Source organism: Hibiscus syriacus, unplaced genomic scaffold (genome assembly GCF_006381635.1).
Source record: "Hibiscus syriacus cultivar Baekdansim isolate YM2019G1 unplaced genomic scaffold, ASM638163v2 tig00110830_pilon, whole genome shotgun sequence".
Taxonomy (NCBI): Eukaryota; Viridiplantae; Streptophyta; class Magnoliopsida; order Malvales; family Malvaceae; genus Hibiscus; species Hibiscus syriacus.
Genome location: NW_024062881.1, coordinates 678,497 through 690,895, shown reverse-complemented (window position 1 = coordinate 690,895; position 12,399 = coordinate 678,497). Strand labels below are relative to the sequence as shown.

Genomic DNA, 12,399 nt, shown 5'->3' with positions numbered 1-12,399 from the left:
TCACGATTTGCAGTGTCAGAAGCAGACCATGAGTTTGAGAAGAGCTTACCATGTAAAGCAAACCATCCGAGAATCAATAAACTGTAAAGTTCCATAAAAACAAATCTGAAAGCGTAATTGAGCCAATGATAGAAAAGGGCATCAAGATCGTATTACTAACCGCAACAAGAATTGGAGAGAGAAAGCATTTTCTCCAAAATTCGAGATAGAAAACAAATATCACAGGACGATTAGGCTGATCTCCAGAAGATTGCAAACCTGAGATGACGAGTGTCTACAGGTTCTATGAAAAGATGACCAAGTGAAGGAAGATTAAGGTCTCCACTTTGATGCGAGAAGAAGATTGATCAACATTTCTGTATACAAGAAATTCATGCATTACATTTAGAGATATTTAAGTGCATTCGTCTTGTTATATCTGTATACATGTTTCTTACAAATTCTTCAAGAAAATAAGAAGAAAAAAAATCAAAATTCAAGCCTCAAATGCAAGGAATTGCATTAAGAGTGGCAGAAACTCAAGAATAGAGGAACCCAATGCACATGACAATCATCGTTTTCGAAGTGGGGCAAGTTACCCAGCTAATGCGTTTTTCTGGAAACTAAGTCTAATTTTTAGAGGTTTCCTGATAAGGTATTTTTAAATGAGTTTTCAAAGAAGCTAAGTCTTCTTTTCAGAGATTTGTGAACATGATAGAATTTTTGAAAAACTAAGCTTGATTTGAAAAAGTTTCTTGCTTAGTAAGTAATTCGGGCCATCAGTAAGTCTTTCGAGAATGATGATTAATTCCTTCGGGTTACCCGTAAGTCTTTCGAGAAAGATGATAAGTCCTTCGGGCCATCCATAAGATCTTTGGTAGGATGTTTTCACATGCTTTTCGAAAAATGAGAATAATTTCTCATTTAAATCTAAAAATTGAAAATTTTGAAAAGTAAGAAAATTTTTTTACTCAGTAAACTATGTCCATCAGTAAGTCTTTCGAGCATGAAGAGTAAATCCTCCGGGTCATCTATAAGCCTTTCAATCAAAATAATAAGTCATTGGGCCATCCATAAGACCTTCAGGCAGGATGTTTTCACATGTTTTTTTTTTCAAAAAATGAGAAAAGTTTCTCATTTAAATTGGAAAATTGAATTTTTTCTGAAAAAAATGAGAAAATAATTTCCAAAGTTTCTCATTTATGTCTCTCCTGAAAAATGAAACTTTTGAAAAAAATAACCAATTAAGATTTCCATGTTTGGTGCGGCAAGACAAGCTCCCATAGAAGAAATCACTTTCCAAAGATTATTCTCCCAAGACTTTCAGGTATGATGTTTTTAAAGTCTCAAACACATATTAACCAGGGTTAATACTTAATTTTTAGAATTGATATTCTTAAAGACAAGAGAAGCAAGTCGAACTCGTTTCAATCTTCCTTGAGGAACAGTGGAATGAATCAACGTCCCCATATCTGATTTTCCCTCAAGAAGGAGTGGAACAGATCCATCTCTTTTCAAATTTGATTTCCCTGAGTAACAGCGGAACAAGTCTGCCTCGATTCAATCTTCCCTGAAGAACAGTGAAATGAATAAACATTTTCAGATCTTATTTTCCCTCAAGAAGAAGCGGAATAGATCTATCTCTTCCAAGATTTGATATTCCCTAAGTAACAGTGGAATAAGTTTACATCGATTCAATCTTCCCTGAGTGATAGTGGAATGAATCAATATCCCCAAATCTCATTTTCCCTCAGGAAGGAGCAGAACAGATCCCTCTCTTTTCAAATTTGATATTCACTGAGTAACAGTGGAACAAGTCTACATTGATTCAATCTTCCCTGAGTGACAGTAGAATGAATCAACGTCCCCATATATGATTTTCCCTCAGGAATGAACGTAACAGATCTATCTCTTTTCAGATTTGATATTCCCTGAGTAACAGTGGAACAAGTCTGTATCGATTCAATCTTCCCTGAGTGACAGTGGAATGAATCAACATCCCCATATATGATTTTCCCTTAAGAAAAAAAGAAACATATACTACTTTTTCAAGATTTGATATTCCCATAGTATCAGTAGAATAAGTTTGCCTCGATCTGATCTACCCTGAAGAAACAGTAGAACAAATCCCTTATCAGATTTCAATGCATGGAGTCGACCGGACGAAAACTCATTGTCTTATCGTCTTTACCCTATTCTTGTTAACATAAGAATGAGCAAAGAGGGGCAGTTGTCGACAGTGGTTTAAGGCCCGACTTTATATTATTATTATTATTATTATTATTATTATTATTATTATTATTATTATTGGCATTTATTTTAATTCCTTTGCAGGCTATTACAACAAGTCAAACCAGGCCCAAATTACATCAACAGGCCCAATCTGGCCAAACAAAAACAGACAAGCCCAAATTCAACCCAGTTACAACCCAGACCCAGACAGACCCAACCCGGACCCGGTTTCAACTACACCAACCTTCTGCGAACACCTTGCTGCTACTTGCCATGCCTTCCACCACCATCCCGTGCCCATACTGCTCTATCTCCCCAAAACTACTGCAACACTCTACGCAACAAATCAACAAAAATATGTTTTTATTCTAACAAGTAATGGGATATAAGGGAACTCAAAAACATATTGTAAAGGGGAAAATTCGAAGGATGATACAAGAAAATCGAGGAGGAGCACCATTCGGAAAAAAAAACAATGTAAAAAATGGACATTATTTGGAATAAAAAACAGAAACAATTTCCAACTAGAGGGATTCTACCCACTGTTTTTTTTTCGTTTTGGATATACATGTTTGATCATTCTAATATGACAATAGAAAGGGTTAGAGGGAGAACTTATCTCCCTGCTGTTGGGCTTTTTTGGAACCAAAGGAGACGTCGAAGTGGGGAGACAAATCATCTGTAAAACGAAAGAAGAAAAGAAGGTGAGAACGAAATAAAAAAAAAGAGAAATAACTTACCTATTCGACCGGTGAGAGATGACAACGATAGGTACTCCGTTCGAAGATCCGAATGCTCAAAGGGGAGAACAGGGGTCAATGAACATTATACCTCGGAACCAGAGTGATCCAACGACTGACGACGACGAATCAAAAATAGGAAATTCGAACGATCTTTAGCCATTTCACGACGTTCGGAGCGTCCCCTAGGGAAACAGACCCCAGATTCAAACTACCCTCGTATAGACAAGTCTAGCGATATAATTTGGTGGCTAACGACCACCGACGATAACGACGGCGCAGTAGTCGGGCCGACGACCAGTCGACTTTTTAGAGAGAATGAGACCCTCTCTTTTTAGGATATTTTTAAAAAAAATAAATGAAAATAATAAAAAAGGAAAAGTTTGTATTTATAGAAAACTTAGGAGAAATTTCACTTAGGTCCCCCTGAGTTATGCATATTTTTGCAAAATGGTCATCTGTAGGGACTATTTTTGTAATTTACCCATTTCTCATCATGTTATATATTTTTGGTTTAATTTCTGTTTAGCTCCTGTATATTTATGCGTGTTTTACATTTTGGTCATGTGTTGTGACTTTTAATTTTTTTTAAATACTTAGGGACTAATTTAGTGATTTTCTCTTTTTATTTCTTAGCACTAACTTTTTGGCTTATTTTCTTCCATGTCCCTCTACTTTATGCGCGTTTTTCCATTTCAATCAATGGTCCTCTATTTATTTTATTTATTTAACTTAGTGCTATATTTTGTGATTGTTTTAATTTAGTCGTTTTTATTATTCTAGTTCATTCGAAATTAGTTACTGATTTTTACATTATTTTCATTTTGGTCACTGTTTGTGTTTTGTTTATTATTTTATTATAATTTGGATACGATATCTTCAATTTATGCATTTTAGACACCGATTGATTATGATTTGGCTATTGTTTTTATTTATTTATTTCATTTTAGTCCCATTTCGCTTGTCATCTTATTTTTTAGGATTATTTTAATTTGAGTGCCTTACTTTAAATATGTTTGCCTAGTTTATTTACGATTGCAGTGCCTAGTTTGTAAAATATTTGTAATGGTTGCCTTAATTTCTTGTTGGTTTTATAGTTTAATCCCTAAAATCTCCATATTTATTATTTTGATCCATCATTTATATATTTGTTAACTTCCCGCTAGTTGTTATATTTTCAAATATTATTTTACCAGAGGAATTTATAGAAACACGTCTTAACCGACAAGGAATGTGTTTACAAGAATTGTTCAAACAAAATAATACCTTTTATATATTCGAATGAATTTTTTTAATATATTTAATATAGTTTTTTATCTAAAATTTGGACAATATTATTTTGTATGAGGAATCTATGGAAATGCCCCTTAACTGTCAAGGAATGTATTTCGAGAATTGTTCATGCAAAATAATACTCTTTATATTTTTCTAAAAAGGATCATAATTTAAATGTATATTCGAATTTGTAAATTTCAATATTTAGATGACATATAATCGTTTAGGTACCGATTTCAGGTGTTCTGGGGGTGCTAATCCTTCCCCACGCGTAATCGACTCCCGTACCCTTTTTCAAAACGAATTTCTAGTTAAACGCAAATCACTTTTTATCTTTTAAAATTATTTTTATTAAAAATTTTTAAAATGTATTTTTAGGTATTCGACCTACCTAACCCAAAGGTCGATGATGACTCCAAATCTATTTATTTGTTCTTTATTTTAAAACACAACCTTTTCCAAGATTAAGTTGGATTACTTCCCGTTATAACCCTAAAAAGCTTAAGTATCGTTCCGACAAAGACATTGTTTAATAAAATATCCAATTTTGGTAAGATAATATGGTTTCACTCGCAACACTTATACCCATATTTGATCTCTATAAATTGCTTTTGTAGTCATTTGACCAAACTTCATTGAAACGAAAAAGACAGTCATGGAAGAACATCAGAGCTGTACAATAAATACTCAAGTTGTATGCTCTTGATTAAAAATGTTCGAATCCTTATTTTTAATTTAAATTTGTGGTTAGATAAATTAAAAAAATAAATTTAAAATTGGATAACTCTGATTTCAATTTTAAAGATATGAATTTAATATTCAATTTAAGGATTTGAAATTTGTAAAAACAAAAATATTATGAAAGCTACACCATTATTATAAACTGATGCTGAATATTCAAAAACAAACTACTGGTGTTGATTTGTTCTGGTATTTGTCAATATGGTTAGATGTATTACTTCGGATTGAATCAATATTTTTAAAATAATTTCCACATATATTCTAATTTTTAGTTTGTTAACAGATTACATATTATATATGCACGCATAATACATAAAAGTATATTTATATATAAAGATATATTTTAAATTTATTAATAATGTTTAATAATTTAATTATTATATTCTATTTTTAAATATAATTAAAAACTAATTTAAAATACAAAAATCTTGTACAAACAACTAACTATAATAAATAGATATCAATATTGACCAAAACGATCGAAACACGTACATTTAATCAAAACGATAATTAAAGATTTCTTGATACTGATTTAAGATGAAAACAACATTCTCAGAACGATACGATCAAATATCCGTATGATAAAGCAACCACCAAAGATTCAAACCTTACATTCAAACATTTTAAAGAGGTTGATACTGCTCCACAACTATCAGGGTCAAGGACTGACTGACAGCCCGGTCGTCATTTTTAAAATTATCAAATTATCATATATTTTCTGTATTTTTTATTGATAATATGTTTTCGCCCCTAAAATTTTATAAGTTCGTCAGCCTAACATAAAATCATGAGTCCGTACCTGATCAGAGCAGCCACATGCGCCAAAAACATGAGAAACAGACTCCACAAATCTAACATTAGCTTCACTGATCTCCTCTTAGGTGGAATTACAGTGATACCAAGTTGAAAGAATAGGTTGGTCATTTTCAACGTCAACCCCAAACTGTTCTTAAAACTGGCTCAGCTCCATCTTTGTACGGAAAGAAACTCCAAGACTAGCAAAGCAAGGAAGGCAAAGAGTCTCGGACAGGAAACCGGTTGAGAGCCAGGATGTTCGACCAGAGGAAGATTTTATATATAAAGGGAATATTCGTTAAATTATTACTCGAGCTGAGACATAAAAGCAAGGTCTAATATTCTACTTAGCATTCAATTTAGCTATCCAGTTAAAACAGTGATTCATTGTTGAAACAGATAACATCAAAAGTACAACATGAACAAATAAACTTTTATAAATCCAGAACCAGTTTCAATATTTTTCTAATTAATATATATATATATATATAAAACAAGAACATACAACAGTAAGCTCACCCAGTGAATGAGTGAAATGATGCAAAAAGAAAAAGAACATTATCCTTTGAATTTTCATAAACAAAAACAGGTTGTTCGGTCAGAGTTTTCTACACAATTATACAACTTTTGCTTCAGATAATCCCTCTCTAAACTATGTAGTTCTCATAGTACAAATCTAACATTTTGCTTTCATCAATCCCCTGTTAGTGGAAGATTTTCAGAACCAAAGAGATCTAACCTTTTTCCCCGATCCCAACGAAAAGTACACATGGTATTTGGTAGTGCCAAAGCAGAAGAAAAAATAATCGATATCATCTACATCACAGCTATGTACCAAATGACAGCAAAATGTAATTAAGTTCTACAGCATACCAAGATATCCGTTTCCCTGCAGAAAAAATGAAATGAAAATAAGTTGTCATTTGGAGATACCTGTAAAAAGGCATAAGAATTACACCATGAACTCTGAATCTTGTTATGTCCTCCAAGTGAAAGGCTCTTTCTATGTCTTCATCTGAATAGCATTCAACTTCTCCTCCAAATGTAGAGTACTGGCAGCAGTTAGAAGCATGTCCACCCCACCTCTACTTTTATCTGACTCCTCTTCGTTTTTCTGATTTCGACTTGTTTCCTGATTATCACATGCCAGTTTGCCGCCTATGCCTTTCCTTTTTAGTTTATTTTCCTGGTTGTGATACGCCCTTTTAGCTTTGCGTATTTGCTGGATCCCAGCTTCACATTTTCTGCAAAACCATTTCCCTTTGGGTACTGAAGTTTTCGGTGGTTTCATGCAATAAATGTGGTATGCAGCATCACAGCCGTCACATAAAACAATCTTATCATCATCTTTGTCGATGAGGCAAGTTCTACACAGACAAGAAGGACAGTACCAAAGGGAATAATATGATTTTAACTGTTTCGTCGTCAGGCACCTCACGTGATAATATTTCTGGGGGCAGTAGGGATGCTCACAACTCCTTAACTCTTCACCTTGTTGAACAGCACTTCCGCAAATTTTACAATCATGTTGGGTTTTGTTCTCTTGTTGCAATAGCCCCTGGTCGATGGTACGGTTTGAATTTTCTCCCAGTTCAGTAAATGTTTCACAGTGCGCATTATGATTTTCATCAGCGGCATCTTTGTTGAGATTCTCTGGGGCATTCAGTCTCTCACATACCACACAGTCCTCATGCGGAGATCCTATTCCCTTTTCCGTACAGCAGGCACAATACCAACTTTTCAAAGGAAACTCCTTCACAGCACACTTAATACAGGCAACGTGGTACATTACCTCACATGAACCACAAACTAAACAATCCTTCCCATCTGTTTTCTCCCCACAACGCCTGCAAGTGCAAACTTTATACATACCACAAGTTTCAGTTTGCTCTAATTTAACAAGAGGTTCCGACTCCTGAGTACAGAACTGTGTTTCATAGAAAAAAATATCTCTCAGAAATGAAACTCAACCTTCAAAGAAAATTCTTAAAATATACATTGATATAGCTTGCAGGTAATACAAATTAGAAGCAAGAGGAAAACAGTTCAGGACAGAATCCTCCTACTGCCTTAAAACCAAGGTGCTATACCACCAAATGATAAATTCAAATATCCATCAAAATGCTCTACGAATACCAAATTCATACAGCAGACCCATCAAGTAAAAAGCAGTAACTCAATTGGAATCTGTCCAAGCATAAGAACAGTAGAAATTCCAGGGTCTTATCTTAATTCCTGAATCAGCTATATCCAACTCTTAAGCACCAAATGCACCCTGAACTACCTAACACAGATATTTCCTTTTGATACAAAATAGCTTATATGTTTAAATGCACCTACAACTCAAATTTGAAGTTAGAACAATGAGTTATGTTGATGCAAGTATTAAAATGAAAACCATAAGCTAATTCATGAACGTTTACCTCACATTTCTATATGTTAATTTACAAATGTTTACCTCACGTTTCTCTTCTTCGACAGCAACACCAGAACAGCCAATCTGAAAGGTTGAAGAAAAATCACCTCAAAGATTCATTATCAGCTATAAAGTCTTTAAACAAATTACAAAAATTCAAATTACTATAGCAGTAGCATGTATTTACTAGCTCACTTTTTCATGATAAGAAGTGCTTGATATGTTTGAGAGGTTCTTTGCAAGGGATGCAATTTCAGTTCCTATCTCTTCAAGTTTTCTCCATACCTACAGGAAAATTTAGGTTAAGGCATATATACATATGTATGTGTCTAAATACATAATTAGTAATGAAAAAAACTGGATCTGCTCCATGGAATAAGCTATTCACTTTTGGGGGATATTTTACAAGCATTTCTTCTCTTTGCAAGAAAAAGCTTCTGTGAGTGTGTTGCATTGTGCACCAAAATTAAGGAAAATAAAGTACACAACAATATCCACACAAAAAAATGAAGCAAGAATCTGCCACAAATACACCATGCATAGGCAAGAATAGTCAACTAGAAACAAGACAAACAGATCTAGTAAAAGCCTGTTTAAAAATAGGCAGCAAATCTCAAATCATTCAAAAGAATCGCAAATCTTTCATATACAAATAGAAGAAATTAAGGATTGATCTCAGGTCCCTCATCCATCCAAGTTCTTGGTATTACTCTGGTTTCACAAATCTACCTAAATAAAAGTGGTATATAAACCATAAATGTTGACTTCTAGAATGTTTTACATTAAGAAAAGAGAAAATTAGGTGACTGAAAACAAGATAATTTTTATGGATATCCTTCACAACAGTTCGACAATGTAGAATCCAACATCATCCAGCTAAGGCCCCAGACTGTAATACTGTTCTAAACATAACCAAAAGTAGAGCTTATAAAACTTCAATTCAATCAAAGTAACATTTCTAGTTTTAAACTAAGCAGCTCCATTCAAGCAATGTATGGTATGCAAATAAAAATTATTGCATAAATTACCTGCTGAATGTCTGATGAGAAAAGCATAGGCGATTGCTCATAAGCTCCACCTTTCATCCTTGAGTTCATGAGACTTAAGTGAAAGAATCTATCAAACTTGATCCCTTGGAAATTGTCAAATAGAAGCTTGCACAAGGATTTGAATTTTTCAGAAATTATAATTTCAAAGAAAACACGCTGACAAATCTCAGTGGTGGTTTGAGGTTTTGACTCCTTTGAAGAACTGTTAGATATAACAGCCTCCAGCTCCTCAGAATCCTTTAGATGAATCAGAAAATTAATATTTCAATACATCAGAAAGAAAATTGACTAGAGAAAGATCAGTGCAAGACATGATAGACGACATGGAGGTTAGATAAAAACATAAACCTTAAATGTCACATTACAACCATTTTCTCGATGAAATAAAAGTGCATCTTGAATGCAACGCTGTATACCACCTTCATCACCACTTAATAACTGATGCATGTGCTCCAATACAACATTTCTCCACTTCCTTTGTAAAAGATAGTTCTTTTCATTTAAAGAAGCACAATGATCAGTCCCAGGAAGTGTGACCTGCTCACAGTAAGTATAATCCATTAGCACGTCAAGCGTACTTTGTGGTCTGAAAAGCCAAACATCTTTCTTAAAAAGAACAAAAAAGACAAGAACTTATCAGTGCAAAAGGAATATTGGGTATTCATGAAAGAGAGAGAGAGAGAGAGAAAATCCTTATGTTTGGATAACATAGGGCCAAATCATAAATCTTGCTGTATATAATTCAGAACCTTTACACTATCATAGCTTGCTTCTCTAACTTCAGAAGCTTCTACTTCCTTAGTGACCTAAAGATAGCTAATAGTCTTAAACCAGTAATTTATTTCTGGGGTTTATATGTAATGCTGAAAAGATTTTCTTCATTAAAGATACAGGACACTTAAGGAATAGAAACATTAAACTTGTCAAAAACAACTATCACTTTCAATTATCATTGTAAGACAGGATAACAGGATTAAAATTCTCAAATACATTAGCCCCTATTCCTCTGAAAGACATGAGTGAAACACGCTGATGTTACCGTAAGAGAAAATTTTAACATTCTTCACATCCCACTCCCATTCAACACACATCTTGATGAATCCTTAGAGAACTACGTTGGAGGGCTAAGGCCAACTTTTAAGAATATTTGCTGAATAAACTTTCACTTGCAAATAATTTCTAGTCTCGTGGAAGAAGAAATTACATTTGCAAAAGAATCACCTTCTTTCAACCAACAAAGCCACCCAAATACTACAGGAGTTCCAAAATACCATCAACAAGAAACAACTACTCATTGTAAATTTCTAGGCACTGCAAACTTGCATATTTATGACATACTATGCACAATAGTTATAAACCTAATACAATAGCTTGAACTTTTCTTTTAAGTACCCAACAATCCAGTGAAATCTTCATCATACCCATAGGATAGTCTCCAATCAGATCGTTCCATCTCATTGCAAACAAGTTAATCTTTTTTATCAACAGCCTAAATGTACAATAAGTAAGCTCTTATGAAAAAAAATATATTGAAACATGGCCTGGTGAAAAGTACCTTAATCATCACATGCCCATCTCAGCATTAAACATTACAACAACACAAGAAAGTTAACAGCTACAACTGTAAACATACATATTCAGAAACATCTATCAAAATCTACCTGGTCTGATGATGCTTTACTGCCATCTTGCACTCTGATCTTTGAACACAAACTTAACTGTTTGCGCCTCTTATATGTTCGAAAACTCTCACTTGCTCCAGAATTTCCATCACCAGAATCATTCATACATTCATATCCACACCCATTACCCACTGGTTCACTCCTGAAGCACTTAATCTCCTCCCCACACTCTGTTTCTTCACCATTGCATGTCTCCTCCTGAAGACCCATTTTTACCATTCACAAAACCCTAGTTTCCAAGCATTTCAACAGAGAGTTAGGGTTTCACTGTTATAAACCAGCGTCATCTTCCGAATTCACAAAACCATCAAATAAACACTTTAAAATTATCAAATTCAGTGAAAAGAATCGTTATGAAACTAAGAAATCAAATAAAAAACCAACAAGTAAATTGAACCGAAAATAAACCATCCCCTGCTCTTTAATTACAGTAAAAACGATGAAAACAAAGGGGGGGGGGTAATACAAACTAAGCATAGTAGTTTAACAGAACTTCACTCTTCACTAAATTTTAAACTATTTAAAGTTCAAGAATTAGAAATTCCACTAGTTATACAAGTACGTTCTCTCCCTCTCCCTACCTGCATTTCTCCAGAACCAAGCAGCAAATAACAAAAAGAAAACTGATAATGAAAATGAAAGAATAATAAAGAGGGTATACCTGAGTTGAAAAATTGAGAGCATAAATCGAAATTTGAAACCCTAAAAAGATTTGAGAGAATGTGCTCAGTGTTATTTTTCTCTGAAACTTTAATCTTCCCTCTGCAACTTCTCGTCTTATCCCATTTCTTTAGTGTACTGTTTTATTTTTCCGTTTGTTTAGTTGGATCGGATCGAGACCGGATGATTCTGGTTGATAGCGAGTTAACACCAACAGGTGCCGGTTGTTTAGAGCAACTAAAATGATCAGTCCAAAAGTCAAAGCTCAAGTCAATTTACTGTTAGAATCTCAAACATATATTTCTGACCAATCAGGAAAACATATTTACTCAAATCGCCACATTCTCCAGGTAATTTTATGGGAATAATATTTATTTAATAATTATTTATATAATAATATTTAATTTAAAAATAATACTCCTTAATAAATAGTTATGTGGAATGAATTTGGACGAGTTTAGAAATTTTCATGGTAAGGAAAAAAATGAATGAACATGAAAATAAGAGGTTATAAATATTTAAAAAATTATAAAATTTATTTGGAAAGAAAACGTTAAGTGTGCTGTATCAGTTATATTAGACAACGACGTATCTATATGTAACACCCATAACCCGTATAATTATACCTATACAGATTATAGATGTCACCCGAATTTTCGAAAACCATTTGCATTTCAAAATACATTTAAAATTTATTTTCTTAAAATGGTAATTGATATTATAAAAATATCATATCATATAATTTATATTTTGTTACAGCAAATTTAATTCAAAAGTTTTTTTATGAATAGTGATGAACAGTACCATGAACAGTGTACTGGTATACTGCT

General features: G+C 33.5%; 1 protein-coding gene across 3 annotated transcripts; it reads right to left on the bottom strand.

Moving 5' to 3' along the window:
• Positions 1-6,306: 6,306 nt before the first annotated feature.
• LOC120142448 (PHD finger protein EHD3-like) lies at positions 6,307-11,684 on the bottom strand. Of its 3 annotated transcripts, XM_039157140.1 has the most exons (7): positions 11,571-11,684; positions 10,889-11,138; positions 9,576-9,764; positions 9,207-9,464; positions 8,374-8,463; positions 8,221-8,262; positions 6,307-7,689 (listed from the first exon to the last, which is right to left on the bottom strand). In XM_039157140.1, the coding sequence occupies exons 2-7, from the start codon at positions 11,126-11,128 to the stop codon at positions 6,766-6,768; spliced, it is 1,743 nt and encodes a 580-aa protein (XP_039013071.1). In that variant the 5' UTR covers positions 11,129-11,138; positions 11,571-11,684; the 3' UTR covers positions 6,307-6,765. The 3 variants fall into 3 exon arrangements, with proteins under 3 accessions (XP_039013071.1, XP_039013072.1, XP_039013073.1); XM_039157141.1 differs by lacking the exon at positions 8,374-8,463; XM_039157142.1 differs by lacking the exon at positions 9,576-9,764.
• Between the last annotated feature and the right edge of the window lie 715 nt (positions 11,685-12,399).

Bases quoted from the DNA above. Each gene is read 5' to 3' on its own strand.
- LOC120142448 (XM_039157140.1), bottom strand. From the start codon at position 11,128: ATGGTAAAAATGGGTCTTCAGGAGGAGACATGCAATGGTGAAGAAACA. The intron at 9,765-10,888 runs GTAGATTTTGAT...TACTGTGAGCAG, and splicing joins GTAAAGCATCATCAGACCAG to GTCACACTTCCTGGGACTGA. The intron at 9,465-9,575 runs GTTTATGTTTTT...ATTCATCTAAAG, and splicing joins GTTGTAATGTGACATTTAAG to GATTCTGAGGAGCTGGAGGC.